At 40.4% G+C, this 18,165-nt stretch overlaps 2 protein-coding genes across 3 annotated transcripts in view; one reads left to right on the top strand and one right to left on the bottom strand.

Moving 5' to 3' along the window:
• Nucleotides 1–3,004, bottom strand: part of LOC132132396 (DNA repair protein XRCC4-like) — a 39,413-nt gene extending 36,409 nt beyond the window's left edge. The window contains exons 1-2 of the mRNA XM_059544760.1: nt 2,842–3,004; nt 1,567–1,760 (exon numbers count right to left, since the gene is read on the bottom strand). Of these exons, the coding sequence (XP_059400743.1) occupies nt 1,567–1,760; nt 2,842–3,004 (357 nt within the window). The remainder of the gene's footprint in view (nt 1–1,566; nt 1,761–2,841) is intronic.
• A 2,733-nt stretch (nt 3,005–5,737) lies between these two features.
• On the top strand, nt 5,738–10,276 carry LOC132132684 (protein kish-A-like). 2 transcript variants are annotated; one of them, XM_059545158.1, is made up of 4 exons: nt 5,738–5,894; nt 6,921–7,030; nt 9,649–9,683; nt 9,779–10,276. In XM_059545158.1, exons 1-4 carry the CDS (start codon nt 5,892–5,894, stop codon nt 9,847–9,849), a joined length of 219 nt encoding a protein of 72 aa, XP_059401141.1. In that variant the 5' UTR covers nt 5,738–5,891; the 3' UTR covers nt 9,850–10,276. The 2 variants fall into 2 exon arrangements, with proteins under 2 accessions (XP_059401141.1, XP_059401140.1); XM_059545157.1 differs by lacking the exon at nt 5,738–5,894 and adding an exon at nt 5,971–6,146.
• The last annotated feature ends 7,889 nt before the right edge of the window (nt 10,277–18,165 follow it).

The following is an 18,165-nucleotide window of genomic DNA, read 5'->3' as shown; positions in this document are numbered from 1 at the left end:
CTTTGTGCGCGCCTCCTTTGTGCGTATCCTTTCATATTAAACTGCGAAATAAACTATGTGCAAGCAGTGTCGTGGTCAGTTAATTCATGGAATTACCAAAAAAGGTGATTTAAGCTGACTTAAACTGTGCATGCATGTAATATATTTTATATATATTATATACAGGATATATATTATATATTATATGTATGCACATGTCTATAGAATCAGCCCAGAACTCTCACCCATCTAACACATCCTATTTAACTCGTCAGTTTGTGTTTATTTGAGCACTTCTGTCAGTGAACGCCACCTGCAAAACACTAAAATAAATATCAAAGAAATAATGCAGTTAAACAAGAAAGTAGCCTAAATAAGAAAGTTAAATACACCCTGTCTAACGGACGCGAGCGACGCAGCGCGACAAAATACTCATTATAATCATAGACAGTAAAAGAAATGGAAATAGCGACCCCATTGGAACTCAATTGAGACAAGTGAAGCCCATTTTTAGCGATTTTTAGCACTTCCGTTTCTGACGCGCAGACTCAAACTAAGCTTGATGACGTCAGCAACCTGTCTGACAGATGCAAATCTTCTAGTAGCCGTGCGTGAAAACTGCCATCGTTAATCTTGCAGAGACGGCGAGCTTGAGCGGGGAGTTCTTTGGCGTGACTGAGCAGGAGTAAGTATTCTGATTAATTATTTTGTATAGTATTTTAAAAAGGGCTTCTCTCTTGACGTCTCCCCGATTGCCTGCGAGCTTCTCCTCCTGTCTGTACGGTAATTTCTCTACTGTGTGAAAGAGAGTCGAGTGGTTATGACGCAATCGTTAGCCTATTTTTACAAAAACTGTTTCTACGGGGCCATAATGTAACATAGAAGATAATGGAGCCCTTTATACATTGTCGTGTATCTTTAGAAATAAATAATGGACAAATGGAGTCTTTAAACACCCCTGATGTAAAGTTATTCACTGTCAAAGTGACGCCAAGTGACGTCTGTGAAGCAAATGATCAAGAGAATGAACGAGGAAATTAACAAACAAAACCTGAATTAAAAAGAATACCTCCCTTAAAAATGGATTGAGGAAATATTACTGCTAATAAAAAAACTCCTTACCTCCCAATACCATATTTAAATTGTTTTTCATTTAAAAATATAAATGTATATCTATTAGAAAGTAATCATTTAACTTTTTTTCTCCTTTGTATGTATAGTAATAGTATGGTGTCACAGAAGCTTCCTATTCAACATGTTCCAGTCTCTGTCAACTTTTACAAAAACGTTAAGAATGTGTCACACATTGGATATTGTTCCTCATATATTATATTTGAGAAAACGAAGATAAACTTTTGAAGTGAACGTTCCACTTAAAGTTGTCTTAGTCAAGTCACTTACATCATCATGGGTCAGATTATCATTTTTACAATTTGACTTAAACTACATAACGTACTGGCCAACTTTAGCATTTGTTCCCCAGTGAGTGTTAACTTTGTACCCTGCCTGCATACTATGTGATCGAGCATCAATCAGCGAGACTATAACGTCCCTGTGCTGCATAGCGGTCTCAGGCGTGCCACTCACCGAGATGTCGTTCTGCACCTTCTCATAAGACAGCTGCAGCAGGGGGAGGCCGGGCCTCTCAGGTGTCAGGTGGAAGCTATATTCCCCCTCCGCTGCCGGTCCCTCTCCAGTCAGAGCCAGGTGCAGGTCACCAACATACCTCTCCCGCTCCATCTCGATCTCCTGGGCTTCACCGGACACATCCTCCTCTGAAACTAACAAATGAAACCAATGCAAAGGCCTGTGGTTTGAAACCTAGTACGTACTAGTTGCAGCACGCTAGTGCTGCAACACCTGCAAAAAATAAATAAATAAATAAATCATAACATCACACACAGCTAAAACAAAGAAAATGACCACACAATACGCTGCGTTCTATTACATCTGTAAGAATGAACAAACGCATTCAAAAAAAATTCAATAAAGTATCTGCACTAATACTTATAAATACATATGCATGAAACAGATGGTTAAAGGGATAGTCCACCCAAAAATTTAAATAATTCGGTCATCATTTACTCACCTTCATGTCGTTCCAAACCTGTATGAGATATTTTGAAGAATGCTGGTAATCAGACAATTAGTGTTTGCCATTGACATCCATAGTATTTTTTTTTCCTACTAGAAGTCAATGGCAACCACCAACTGTCTGATAACCAGAAATCTTCAAAATATCTTCTATGTTCAACATAAGAAAGCAAATCATACAGGTTTGGAATGACAAGAGGGTGAGTAAATGATGACAGAATTTTTATTTTCGGGTGCACTATCCGTTTAATTTCAACAATTTGTACCTAATAATTTTATAATAATATATATAATATTAATATAATATATGCATTATTATAAATAATATTAATTCAAATAAAATAAACAAATTTAAAAACTTTAATATATAATGATATTATAAATAAATTATATAATAATCTACTATTACAATTAATAAAAAAACTATATATTTTATTAATTTAGGAAATATTACTAATACACATACACATATCTATAAATAATTATTTATATAATATTATATATAATTTAAAAATGAATAATATTATATATTTAATTGTCAATATACATTTCATTTTATTTTTTTTATTTCAATAAAAAATTACATTATAATTAATTTTTAAAACCAATGATGCCTTATTATAAATATAAAGTACTTATACTATAGGCCAGGGCTACATCTACTTATTTTCAGTACTGTGGAAAATGTATGTAAATCTGTGGAATGGATTTCAAATGGTTGCAGACTTCACCGGGGTCAGAAAATGTGATGTGTGAGAAACGGCTGACCTCTCAGGTCAGAGCTGACAATGTGCAGTGGAGAGGGGAAAGGTGAAGGACAACATGCGAAACATTTGAGTCGACTGACTTTAACTCGCTTGTCAAACTGATAATCAAAGTGTCCAAAACCCTCAGCGAACAGTTCACATCTGTTTCCCCTCCCGTCGTGCATCACAACCAATTGTTGCTATTCTTGGCATTTTGTGCAAACCGTGGCTTAAATTTAAAGCAAGGTGGTTGTAACCAATGACTGCTCTCTAAGCACTCTGAGGGAACAGGACAGCCATTCATTAGTCACAGTAACATCTGCACAGAGGTGATTCTTCGCCCTCTGTAATGACAGATGCAGCAAAGCCTATAGGAATATGAGAAGGCGGCTCTGACAAATAAGTCAAAGAATTCTCTGAAGATGTGGCTGAGAAGCCAAGAAGGGGTTGGGTGGAAAGTTCGGATGTGGCTCGCTCCTCAAGATGAACTACCCAAACATTGATCCATGGCCCTGTTTTATCCAAACAAGACTTAAGTGCCACGTTCCCATCCAGAATGTGTGACTATGGCTGCTATCTTTCCAGCGGCATCTGTCTGGCCTGGGTATCGGGGGATGAGAGAAAGCTGTTCTTCTTAAAAGGTGGTGAAGTATACAAGGGGGTCCCAAGTCACTTTCTATATATGGGATTTGGGCATGAGAGGGGATAAGGGACTCGGATAGGGGAATAGTGATAACATGAGAAGAAAAATAAAAAAGAAAACTGCTTGGGTTGCTGAACAAAGAATCAGAATTTAATCATGATCACGATTTCTGCTTCTCTTAATTTATTTACCATAACTGTCTACCATATTTGCCCGCTGGTTATTTATCCAGAAAACATTTCATTTTAATATAGCATTTGTGTTATGCATTAGTAACAAGCCTCTACACGCTTTCATGGTTGCGGTTGCCAGATTTCAAGAATTTAAATCCTGCAATCAGAGCCATATTTGTGATTAACTATTAAACCATTATAGTGCAGCTCTATCTAGTGGCTTTATGGAAGAATAATGATAGATTGGCGTTCAAAGGTTTGGAGTCTGTAACATATTTTAATGTTTTTGAAAGAAGTCTCTTCTGCTCCACAAGGCTGCAATTATTTGATCAAAAAATCAGTAATATTGTGAAGTATTTAAGCCTGTAACATTTTAAATTGTACAAAACTTGACAGAAGGGATTTATAATTATGAAGGCCTTAGTCATACTAACACTAGCAGTCATGAGAGATTATTGGTTGCTTAATAACATATGTGAGAGCTACTGAACGACACTGACTAAGGTGTAATTAAGACACATTCCACTCTAAAGCACTCCACTGATGGTCGAGGTCCACAGATGGTCTCGACCATCTCAACAAAACAGTCTTGTCTTGTCTTGTCTAAACAAGACCGACATTCTACACATGACAATCTCTTTCAGGAAGGTAACAAAACATGCACAAGTAACCCTGAAAAAAACCCCTCTTCTTTCCTGCACAGCGATGGAAACAGAATGAGGTTCCTCAGTGGTGAAAATCATGAAGAAATGTCTGGGTACGTTCATAAACACAGTTTTAGAGTTCATTTAGATTGCAGAGAGCATCACTGACAAGGAAGTAGACAAAAACAAAAAGCCTCAGTGATAGCAGACAGCCGACTTTAGCTACTGCCCAATGAGATGACATCACAGAGACATTGACCACAAAAATGCATGTAAAATCCTTCAAACATCACTGTAGATGAAAAGAAACCCTTAATCATAATAAATGAGATATATATATATATATATATTTATATATATCATGGCTCAGTAAGATGCGTTTTATTTTTTAAATAAGTCTCTTCTGCTCATCAAGGCTGCATTTATTTGATCAGAAATACAGAAAAAAAAAACTAATTCTGTGAAATATTATTACAATTTAAAATAGTGGTTTTCTAGTTGAATACTTTGAAATATAATTTATTCTTGTGGTGCAAAGCTAAACTTTCAGCATCATTACTCGAGTCTTTAGGGTCACATAAAAAATCCTTCCAATATGCTGATTTATTATCAATGCTGGAAACAGTTTTGCTGCTTAATATGTTTTTATAATATGTGTGTAATATGTTCTTTTTTTAGGATTTTTGATTAATAAAAAGTAAAAAAAAAAAGAAAAGCCATTATTCTAAAATGAAATCTTGAATGCTTTTATTCTGCAAGGATATGTTAAATTGATAATAAAGACTTATATTGTTAGAAAAGATTTCTATTTTGAATAAATACTGTTCTTTTTAAATGTATTAATCAAATAACCATAATAAATTATATTTTAAAGTATATTAAAATAGAAAACCATTACTTTAAATTGCAATAATATTTCACAATATTACTTTTTTTTGGGTCAAATAAATGCAGGCTTGATGAGCAGAAGAGACTTCTTTAAAAAACATTATAAATCTTACTGATCCCACTTTTGAACAGCAGTGTGTGTGTGTGTGTGTGTGTGTGTGTGTAAGAACAAATATTTTTCATCAAGATAAAAATTTTTACTTTTTGTAAAAACAGATGTAGACTTTCTGTGAGGAACCAAAACAAACACTAGATTTCAAGGTCAGTAACATGTTCACAACAAAACCCTTTTCAGTGCTGCTGCTATATTTCTGCTAAATATGACAAATACAATTATCAACTCTCATGTTTTCTTGTTTTTTGATTATTTGTATCTTTGAGGTGCGTATTTTTATGACTAACGTTGAAATATTAGTTTGTGTTTTGTTTATGACAGGAAACTAATCAGCCTTTCCACAAACAACACAAACAGCATCATATTTGTCACCAACAGGCGCCTTTCCCTCATATCACGAGCACATTGCGCTCTACGCATGCAAAATCTCACCTCATCGCTGATGCTGTGTGTTAAATGAGTTTTAATTCAAACCAAAACACACTTCTCCAGATTTAATTTCTCTCTCTCATCCAGCTTTTCAACGGTTCGCGCTTCCAGGCTGCCGTACCGGTGACGTAATTTCCATCCTACACCGGAAGTGTGAGTTGGCTGGTTTGGGCTATCGAAATGGTAAGTAAAAAACTGTTATTTTGAAGATGTTAGAAGTGAGGTCGAAACGAGCAGTCAAATTGATATAACTCGCTGAATGTCGACGCGTGCTGTCTGGCGTGGCGGTAAATCCGTCCACGGTTCAGTGAAAGTGAAGCCGCTGTCAGAAGTTCAGTGTGCTGTTTGCTGCTGCAGTGATGCAAGAGCATAAACAACAGAGAGCAGCTGATCGTGTGGATCAATGCAGTGATGCCGAGATCTCTGTCAGCACAGGTCTGTTCTGTACTGTCAGTCTTGACTTCAGCTGAACACATCATCTGACAGTATTCAGTGCTGCTAGTGTGATGTGGCAGGAAGAACATTACCTTAAACTGAAGACCGCTTGTTTCACCAAAATGCACAGCTGTTCAAAAGTTGTTTTAAAAATGTGATTTTAAAAACAAAATCTCTTCTGCTGGTCAAGACTGGATTTGTTTGACCATATATATATATATATATATATATATATATATATGGTCAAACAAATTCAGTTTGACCATATATATATATATATATATATATAAATACGTATTTTACAATATTAATATTATGTTGTAAAATAATGATTTTCTATTTTAGTAAACTTTATAATTTTTTTTCCTGTGATACAAATCATGCACATCATGTAAACCATGCACAAAATGTCATTACATAGACATCAAAAGCTTTGTACATTTTTTTTGTCTGCGTACTACTATGCATATCACTATCACTGTAGTTTTTAATATTTATTAATATTTAATAATAATAAAAAACTTTAAATTACCAAGTACTCAACAACACTGACCCTAGTGTGAATACATAATAGGTTGTTATTTCAAAACTAATGTTATGGTTTTGCCCACACAGATTACGGTTTCTTCAATCAGTTTAATAAAGAATCAATTAAATTAAACCATTTTAATGTGCATTAATTGTTCCACATTTTGGGGGGTTACAGTACTTTATAATTATAGTTGTTTATTAATAAGTGATTCATTATTCATTTCCTCTTTCTTTCTCTTGCAGTCTGCCATATTTAATTTCCAGAGTCTGTTGACGGTCATCTTACTGCTCATCTGCACCTGCACGTATATACGAGCTCTCGCTCCCAACCTGCTGGATAAGAACAAAACAGGGTATGTTTACTGCCATCCATATATTTATATAGTAAACATTCTTATCATTTAAAAAAAAAAGAAAAATTTGCTGAAAAAGTACTCAACCTCAGGCCATCCAAGGTGTAGATGAGTTTGTTTCTTCATCAGAACAGATTTGGAGAAATGTAGCATTGCATCACTTGCTCACCAGTGGATCCTCTGCAGTGAATGGGTGCCGTCAGAATGAGTCCAAACAGATGATAAAAACATCACAATAATCCACAAGTAATCCACACCAGTCCATCAATTAATTTCTTGTGAAGTGAAAAGCTGTGTGTTTGTAAGAACAAATCAAACAAAAAGCACTAAGATGATTTTAACTTCAAACCGTCCTCTTTCCATAATATTACTTTCTCCAGTGAAAAAGTCATTATGTCTGAATCAGGGGAGAAATATACACAGGTCAAGCACCATTTACAACCAAAAAAGGAGAAAACAGTTCTAAACAAATGTGTCAGTGGATTTTGATGTTAGAGGACAACAGGAGATGGGCTTTTTCACAAGAGGAAGCATTATTATGGATTACTTGAGGATTTCTGTTTTTATCAGCTGTTTGGACTCTTATTCTGACGGCACCCATTCACTGCACAGGATCCATTGGTGAGCAAGAGATATAATGCTACATTTCTCCAAATCAGTTCTGATGAAGAAACTCATCTACATCTTGGATGGCCTGAGGTTGAGTAGGCTGAACTATTCCTTGATGCACCGAAAGATTTAAATGTTTAAGATGTTCTCCAAACAGGCCTGGATTTGGTTTTTGGTTTTATACAAACACTTCAACAGAACAATCTTTTGTTAATTCCCAGAATCAGTCAAATGTTGCCAAGATATTTTTCTCATAGCCAGAGAAACTAAAAATAAACTCATATTTTCTGTTAATAATACAAAATCTTTATTTACATTCTTCATTTATTTGATCTAAGTTGAGTGTCATTGGTCAGTGTTTTTTTGGGGGATGTGTCTGTGAAATGAGCAACAAGATGTTCGCCACATGTTTAGACCTCACATGACAGGAGCAGGAAATGAAGGAGGTAATTCACAACCAGTGATGTGATCGCAAAAAAAGGAGTTGCTACAAATTAAAGTAATGGTTTCCACACCCCCTCAAGTGCCATACAGCCGAGCCTTGATTGCTACCAGTAATTGTGACGTACTTCCAAGATGTCCATTTTGGCATTTATTGTGAATTACTGCAAAGTATTCATGGGCAGAAACTTGCGGCTCTGCCTTGGTGTCACAAAGTTAATGATCGTGTGAAAAGACATCAAATATCTAAAGTCGTGTTTGGAAGATTGTAGCAAATGCACAGGTTGTGAGACCTAAAGAGCGTTTCCTGGAGTTAAAGCTTTGTTTGACGTGGAGAAACAGAGGCTGAGCCGGCTGCTGACAGAGCATGTTTCTTGCTGACCTGTTTGTTGTTTCTGTTCAGCCCAGATGCCCGACTGCTCATAGATCTCTGCTCTCAGGCGTCTGTTGTGACATTTCAGGCCCTGTGAAGCTCATCAGTCATCTATAGTTCTGCCCTCTGTAATCTGCTTCACGCTTCCTAGACGAGCAGTCGGCAAGAAATAAGACTTTGTCTTTCAGTCAAATGTTATCTTAAACCATGGCATCAAAGCCTAATTCTAGTACTGCCAAATCAACATTTAAAAGACATACACAATTAGTCTTTCTTTTCCAGAGAAACAAATATATGTACACTACCGTTAAAAAGTAATTCATACTTTTATTCTCATTAAATTTGTCAGAAGTGACAGTAAAGACATTTTTTGCAAAGATCTATTGTAAATATAATGGAAAAAAACGTATCATGGCTTCCACAAAAATATTATTCAGCACAACTGTTTTCAACATTGATAATAAAAATGTTTAATCAGCAGCAAATCAGTATATTAGAATGATTTCTGAAGGATCATGTGACACTGAAGACTGGAGGAATGATGCTGAAAATACAGCTTTGATCAAAGGAATAAATTACATTTAACAGATATTAAAATAGTATCTTTTGAATTGTATTAATATGGTGAGCAAAAGAGACTTCTTTCAAAAACTTAAAATCTTCCCGATCCTGAACTTCTGAATTCATTCATTCATTCATTGTTTTACAATGGTAATACCAACTGCAGTAACTATGATATTTTGTTGTGAATTGTGGTTACTTTATGGATAACAAAAAAAAAACATTTGAAGAAAAAAAGAGAAAGAAATATGAGTAAAATCAGTAATATTTTTTATAATAATAATAATATGCATTTTATCTTAAACATGGGCAAAAGGTTTGTTCATTTGCATACAAGAAATGTTTTAATACTTTTGTTAAATATACAAAAGAGCCTTGTGCGCTTGTTGATCATATTAAAACAGAATTAAAAGAAATAAAAAATCTGAAACAGTTAAAATATGACTTTTGTGGTCACTTGTCACTTCTGATATACTAATCATTTTTTCATGTACTAATATTACTGCCAATTTGATTATAGCTAATTCATTGGAGGTTCCCAGAGCTGCTTTTTATTATTTCAGTGCACAGTTTTAATTGTTTTACATTACATCTGTTCAAGCGTTAACCATAAACCCTTTCCTTTTGCCCTCAGATTCCTTGGAATCTTCTGGAAATGTGCAAGAATAGGTGAGTAATATCATAAAAGCTATGTCATGTATGCATCTTCTTTTTTTCTATATGATTTATTCTGCTATTTTTTAATTATTCTTTTTACCTTTCAGGTGAGCGCAAAAGCCCTTACGTGGCATGTTGCTGCATCATCATGGCCTTCACGATTTTATTTTCTGAGTAGCAGCAGAAGAATGATTAGATTTGGAGCAGCTACAAGATTCTACAGCAGGGAACAAGATGTGTAATTGGGCGACATTCAGACTCTCTCGAGCAGAACTGGCTTCTGGTGATGCATGTGGAGTGCTCTCCAAATACAGCTTGAGCATTTCTCAGCCTTCCAGACCTATTTTTGTAAATACAATCAATTGTTGGTCTCCATGGTATTGCTCCAGTTGTCATTGACCCATGCACCCAAAGCTGATCAGATGTAACATGTTTGTTGTTGGATCCAAAATGCTTGTCAATGACAGTTTTAATATGGGACACTGAGGATAAATATGATGCACATGGATGTGCTTGATATCATGCTTGTTAAATTGTTTAATTGAATCTGTTGACTTTACATGGAGACGTGAAGTTTGCATTAAAACATGAATTTATTACAGAAATCTTTTTTCAAATTTTTATTTTGTCACATTTCTGTAGTAGAATAATATTAAAGATCAACAGTATATACATATTGGCCATTGTTTAAAGCTGATATAAAGATTGATATTATAAACCAATACAGTAGCATTTTTTTGTCTCGATTTTAGGTGAAAACCAGGCATCAAAACAATTTAATGTGCAGAAAATATTTTCATGACATGGTAAAAGTTTGAGTTAAAATTGCATTGGACAAATATGCTTGATATCTGCTTTCAATATAAAACAAAAAATTTTTTTTTTTTAGATATATAGATATATAGGTAATCTAAAAGTACAGTGGCAAAAAAAAATATTTGTTGTGCATTTCTAAATAGTATTAATCAGTTTTTTTCAATTATTGAATTTTTATTGATTTAATTTTTGTATTTATTTTTTGCAAATATAGAGGTAATTTAAAAATAAGTGCAATGACAAAAAAAAATAATAATAATATCATTAGACTGTTTTTTATTATTTGTTTTTGTGAAAATATGGCCAATTTACATGTTCAGTACCGAAAATGCATGGACTTATTTTTTTAAATTAAATTCTTAAAATAGTTTTCAACCATTTTGTTGATTCAAAAACACTATATAAATCATCTCGGTTACGTATGTAACCTTGGTTCCCTGAATAGGGAACGAGATGCTGCGGTGACGTCACCACGTATGGGAACACCTTCGGTGTGACGAATGTCTGAAGCCCTATACCATCCCGCCAATCCTATTGGCCAAATAGCGCGTGGCACCGCCCAGCATGCGTAGGCATATATATACCTGGTGCCGCGCGCCATTTACCTCAGATTTCATGACGAGAAGAGAAGAAAGCTATCAAGGTACGTCACGGCCAGAACCGCAGCATCTCGTTCCCTATTCAGGGAACCAAGGTTACATACGTAACCGAGATGTTCCCTTTCATAGGTCACTTCGATGCTGCGGTGACGTCACCACGTATGGGAACGCTATACCATCACGCCTGACGTACCTGATAGCTTGGATCCAAGGAAGCATCTGCTCAAGCGGAGAGAACCCGGGAGCCAGGAGCCATCCTCACATCCAGACTGTAAGACCTGATAAAAGTGCTCGGTGAGGACCAGCCTGCCGCAGCACAGATATCATCCATAGAAGATCCACTGAGAAAGGCTTGAGAAGAAGCCACTGCTCTCGTGGAATGACCTTTTACTCCTAAGGGCGAAGCGAGCCCGCGCGCCTCATAGGCCAAGGAAATAGCCTCCACCAGCCAATGGGACATGCGCTGTTTCGTAACTGCATGGCCCTTATTCTTATGTCCAAAACAGACAAACAGCTGGTCAGACTCACGCCATGGGGCAGTGCGATCCACATAAGTCTTCAACGCCCTCACAGGGCAAAGACTTAGATCTCCAGACTCTGTCGCAGCAGGAGAAAAGGCCTCCAGGACCACCTGCTGAAAATGAAAAGGATTAGACGCGACCTTAGGAACATAATTAGGCCTAGGTCGCAACAACACTTTCACAGAGCCTGGTGCAAACTCCATGCACGAGGGTGAGACAGGGAGAGCCTGTAAATCCCCAACTCTTTTAAGGGAGGATAAAGCCATGAGAAGAAGTGTCTTCAGAGACAGGAGCTTATCCGATACAGTTTCCAGGGGCTCAAACGGATGCCCTGACAAACCCAGTAACACAATGGATAAATCCCATGAAGGAACTCGCACAGGGCGGAAAGGCCTCAACCGTCGCGCACCCTGTATAAAGCGAGAAACCAGTGGATGACGACCCACTGAAACACCACCTATATGCTCATGGTGAGCTGAGATAGCTGCCACATAAACCTTCAGGGTGGCTGGTGTCAATCCCTCCGAAAAACGGTCTTGAAGAAACTCCAGTACTGAAGCCACAGGGCAGTAAACTGGATCCACATCATGAGTTTCACACCATGTCATAAACAGTTTCCACTTGAAAGCATATAAGCGTCTCGTAGAAACTGCTCTAGAGTTCAGTATAGTCTCGGTAGTTTCAGCAGAAAGACCGGGACATATCAACTCACTCCGCTCAGAGGCCACGCCCACAGGTTCCACAGATCTGGCCTCGGATGCCAGATCCGTCCCTGTGCTTGCGATAATAAATCCCGTCTGAGGGGAATCTCCACCGGAGAGCCCGCTAACAGATTGATGAGATCCGCAAACCACGGCTGTGTGTGCCATCGCGGAGCCACCAGCAACAGCTGTCCCACTCTGTCCCGCCGTATTCTGCATAATACCGCTGGGACCAGCCGAATCGGAGGAAACGCATACAAGCTGGTCCTGGGCCAGCTGTGAGCTAGCGCATCCAGACCCAGGGGTGATGGAGGGCTTAGGGAGAACCATAGCGGGCAATGCGTAGTCGTGCTCGACGCGAATAAATCCACTTCCGCTTCCCCGAAAATATGCCATAGGTGATTCACCGTTTGGGGGTGTAATCTCCATTCCCCTTGTTCCAGAGTCTGCCTGGATAATAAATCCGCTCCGAAGTTCAGTCGTCCGGGGATGTGAACAGCCCGGATCGACAGAAATTTGTCGTGAGACCAAAGAAGAATCCGCCTCGCCAGTCTGCACAGAGGGCGAGAACGTAATCCTCCCTGATGGTTCAGATAAGCCACAACCGCAGTGTTGTCCGTTCTGAGAAGCACATGACGGCCGGTCAGTAGACTCGAAAAATACTGAAGAGCCAGAAAAACCGCCAGTAATCCCAATTTGTTTATGTGCCAGCTGCGTTGTGCCGCTGTCCACACTCGGTGGGCTGGGCGCCCCTGACAAACAGCTCCCCACCCGGTCAAAGACGCATCTGTCGTGACAGTCTCTCGGGAAGCACAAATTCCCAGCCGAACCCCGGTGAGGAGAAATTCGGCTGATGTCCATTGTTTTAACGACATCACACACCTCCGCGTCACCGAGATCGTTCGATGCGGAGAACAACGGGGTGAAATATTCTGTCGTTTCGTCCACCACTGAAACGGGCGCATGTAAAGCAAACCCAGATGAATCACGGGAAGCCCCGCCGCCATTAGACCTAGTAGTCTGAGGCACAGTCTCACTGTCACTGTGTGACCCGCCCTGAAGTGCTGAACGCATGACGTAATCGACTGAGCGCGCGGGACAGAAAGCTTTGCTGTCATCGCGCGAGAGTCCAAATCTACGCCCAGAAAGGTATTCCGTTGAGAGGGGATTAATACACTTTTCTGGAAGTTTGTGCGTAAACCCAGGCTGTGTAAATGATTTAGCACAATATCTCGATGAGGAGATTCGCTTTGCCCTCCAAAGCGAATCTGAGGAACTTCCGGTGTCTCTCGATGATCTGAATATGAAAATAAGCATCCTTCAGATCGATCGTGACAAACCAGTCGTTTGGTTGAATCTGAGACAAAATAGATTTTACCGTCAACATCTTGAATTTGCTCGACCTGAGTGCAAGATTTAGACGGCGTAAATCCAGAATGGGTCGTAATCCGCCGTCCTTTTTTGGTACCACAAAATAACGGCTGTAAAACCCTGACTCCATCTGAGAGGGGTGTACTTCTTCTATAGCCCCTTTGCTCAGTAGAGCTAACATTTCCTGTCTCAGCACCGCCATGTCCATCGGTTTCATCACCGTGGAGAGAATTCCGCGGAAAGGGGGCGGGCCTTTCCGAAACTGAATGGTGTATCCGTGACAAATTGTGCGTAACACCCATTGAGAAATGCTGGGCAAGCGTTCCCACGCGGCCCGAAACAATATTAGCGGTTTCAACATGTTCGTTTCCTGCAACGCTGTTGCACACATAGAAATGTCCGGGCACGAAAGACTCACGGTGTTCGTGCACAGGGGAAGTATATGCAGAGCAGGCGTTGTATCTCGTTGTACGTAATCCTGAAACGTGTCCACGGCAGGAATTAGGCCAACAGATTGAGCATCGGGCTCTGCCGCTAGCGAAACAGCGGCGGCTGAGCGAGCCGTCATGACGGGCCGTTCGATGAAGACCCTTTGAAGCGCTCCTCGAGCTCTGAAAACTGGATCGTGCATAGTGTCTGAGGAAGCGATTGGTGTTACAGTTCGCTCCAATGCTGTTCGAGGCGCTGTTTGCGGCGAAACAGTCAGGGTTTGAGCGTGGGGACTGCAATGAGAGTGTTGGATGCGCGAAAGCGGTCCAACAGCGCTCTCTAGCGGAGGGCACAGTCCCTGGCAGGCAGCGAAAAAATCAGGAGCTGCTGTTATGTGCCCGAGAACGAGAGGCCTTGGCCGTCGAACTCAGGTTCAACCTTTTTCGCTGGCGTTGTTGAGCCGGTGGAACAACCCTAGGGCCCCAGTCCTTGCGAGGGGGTGCCATAGGTGAAGGCTCTTCCCGAGAGGGCACTCGCTGGCGGTGAGAGGAGGTTGAGCGAGAACGCGCGGGCGCCTGACGGCGTTCAACCTCTCTGGGTCTGCGGGGAATCAGCTGGCGGAAAGCGGCTGATTGTTGTTTCGCTGCTGTGAACTTCTCCACCACTGAAGTGACCGCCTCTCCAAATAAACCGTCCTTAGACACAGGGGCATCCATGAGGAAAGATTTATCCTTTTCCTTTATATCGGTGAGATTAAGCCAGAGGTGGCGCTCAACCGTAATTAATCCAGCCATGGAACGGCCCACTGCTCGAGCAGTATGTTTGGTAGCACGAAGCGCCAAATCAGTTGCTCGCCGTAGTTCCTTGACCGCCTCAGGTGTAATGCCGTCCCCCTCGTCCAATCCTTTTAACAGCTCCGCTTGGTAGGCCTGAAGGACCGCCATGGAATGAAGCGAAGCAGCCGCTTGACCAGCGGCCATATAGGATTTTCCCACTAAACTAGACGTGACTCGACACGCCTTCGAGGGGAGGAGGGGGCGGGACTTCCACGCCGCGGCCGAATTAGGCGCAAGATGTTCGGCGAGAGTCTCCTCCATCGGCGGTATCGCTGTATAGCCGTGACTCGCCATGCCCGAAATGGTGGCGAAATCCGCGGCCGCAGCGTTCGTGATGCGCGCCGCAAACGGCTGTTTCCAGGACCTCGAAACCTCCTGGTGGAGGTCCGGGAAAAAGGGTAAAGGCCTCCGGGGCTGCGCAGGTGTCCGACTAGTTAGAAAACGGTCGTCCAGCTTCGAAGAAGGTTGGGCCTCGGCCTTCTCAACCTCCCATTCCAGCCCCAATGTACCCACTGCACGGGAAACCACATCCAACAGCTCACTGTAGGAGGGGGAAACACGCCTCTCCTGTCCACTAGGAGGGAGAGGGCTCGTGTCGGCCGCGAAGTCCTCGGACCCCGAGGCCGCAGTGGAAAGAACGTCGTCATCATGGCGGTCACAACCGAAGGAGATGGCACTACATGCCCCCGGTGTGGGCCGTAAATCCTCACAGGAAAAGACGACAGGTTCAAAAGTTTTCCTGTGTATTACGGTAGGGGAGAGCGAGCGATGTGGAGAGTAATTTTCCATCGCTGAACTGTCCTCGAGCTCCATGTCACACGTGTCACCCCAAGCTATCACCTCGTGCGGTGCCTCGGCAGTCGCAGAAGTGGTGTGGCGGGGGTTAGACACGGCGACATCGGAGAACACATCTACCCTCGAGCGAAGGACCCTGAGTCGCAGGCCATCGCAATGGGGGCATGAAGAAAGGCCGCTAAGCGCCTCCTGTGCGTGGTGTAAGCCTAGGCAGACTACGCACCTGTCATGAGTGTCCCCCTGAACGATGTACCTGGTACACGGGTCCTTGCACTTCTTGAAACTCATCGCGTCCGCGGAGAGGAGTATACTGCTCGTGACGATCGCTGAGAACGCGAGACAATAGGGCACAGAAGATTCGCTTCGTACTGAAGGAATGAAATCTGAGGTAAATGGCGCGCGGCACCAGGTATATATATGCCTACGCATGCTGGGCGGTGCCACGCGCTATTTGGCCAATAGGATTGGCGGGATGGTATAGGGCTTCAGACATTCGTCACACCGAAGGTGTTCCCATACGTGGTGACGTCACCGCAGCATCGAAGTGACCTATGAAAGGGAATCTATCTTTCTGTCTGTCTGTCTATCTATCTATCTATCGATCGAACACAAAAAGAGAGTTAAAAATAGTCTATTGTGCAAAATGCCAAGAGTATATACCAAAAATGATCCCTTCAGGCTCCATTATTTAAACTGGCAAGTTTAGTTTTATCCCAGCCGGCAAACAGTGCATTTGCTCATAAAACGCTAAGCTTACAATGTCAAGTCATTAAAAATGGGAGCGGTTATCAACGCGGTATGACTTTTTAGGGGGTCATTTCACACAGGAGGATTGTTTTCTCTGGCAGTGTTTGAGATCATAAATCTGTAAAACCTCAACTGTGCATGATAGTAAAGAGCTATCAATGTGAGCAAAAGATGTAAATCACTCATCAAAGTGTGAGGATTTTGTCTGTTAGCAATTGTAAAAACATTTCAATTTCAAGACAGACCACACAAAAAAAAGACTAATTTAACCATCAAGATCTTTGTAGCTCCTCTGGTCTCTTTGGATCACAATCCTTTCAGGTTTTGCAAGATAAGGTGTTGAGAATATTTTTGCAGCATTTTTTTCTAGTGATATTTTGATTGTTAGACCTGGTAAAACTGTCATCTGTGCTAGAAGAACAAACCTTCAATAATAAGATTCGTCAAAGATCTCATTGGCACCTTTAAAAATAAAAGTCCAAAAGGGTTCATCAAAGCACCTTTCATTGAACAGTTCTTAAAAAGAACCTTTTTTCTGAGTATGAAGAAAATTAAAAAAATCTAAAGAAACTTTTGTGGAAAAGAAAGGTGGATGTTAAGGGCTTTTAATGGCACCATAGATACCAATAAAGAATCTTTATTTTTAAAAGTGTGGAAAGTTTTCATGAATGTTAAAAGGTTCTTCATGGAACCATCAGCGCCAATTAAGAACCTTAATTTTGTCTAAACTATCAGCTCCATCTGTTAAAAATAATGTCTCTGACTCATATCTTGGACCTTGACCTTTGGTGTCCTCCTCACACTGAGCGGGAAAGTATTTTTTCTGCTTTTAACAAGCACTAAACATTTATGGATTCTGTCAAATGACTACTAGGGCCTGCCCTGAGGAGCTCAACCCATATTCCTGCAGCAGTCAGTGCAGATGCTCTTCTCGACAGGGTTCAGAGGCACGTGCATCAGAGGGGAAGAGACTTTAACTCTGCGATCCTCTTTAAAAGCAGACTTCAGAGCTACAGGTGGCTTTTTTTCTTCTAAGGCCACTCATAAGTGTCAGTTGATGTTAAAAGTGAACACTTGGGATTGTTAAAGCAGTGGGGAAGTGTTTCAGATCTTTAACAGTAGTAGCTCCTAATTATATCTATCCATTCACAAATCCATTGTTCCTTCCATCAATCCATCAACAACCACTGTTCTATCTATCTATCTTTCTATCTAGCATTCCATCCATCTCAGATAGAATCATTAGAATTAGAGCATAACTTTTCTAGTAGTTAATAAATGCATAGCTTACTGATGATGCGACAAACATTCTAGTTTAAAAAATAGAATAAAATAGCTTTTTTTTCATATATTACTAGATTATACTAGGGCTTTCTTATATTACCACCTTGACTCTGCTGAGGCCCTCTGATCTACCTACAGTGATCATGGACTGAGATCAGATGAAGGAGAATGACAGTATTCATTGTTCCTGCCATCCATTGGAGAGATTTTTGACTGAAAACAGGATGAAACCCAATATCCCTGTAAAGAGCAATGGAAGAGGCCAAATGATTTATAAGAAGATCAACTGCCACAACACATCACATTTTGTGTTAAATATTGTTTGACTAGTAAAGATCTTATTTGTTCTCTGGAACATGACTACATGATTAGATACATGTTTCAGACAGTATAAC

The sequence above is a fragment of the Carassius carassius genome, chromosome 49 (assembly GCF_963082965.1).
Source record: "Carassius carassius chromosome 49, fCarCar2.1, whole genome shotgun sequence".
Taxonomy (NCBI): Eukaryota; Metazoa; Chordata; class Actinopteri; order Cypriniformes; family Cyprinidae; genus Carassius; species Carassius carassius.
The sequence above is the reverse complement of the archived record's forward strand: the minus strand, read 5'-3'. Positions and strand labels throughout refer to the sequence as shown.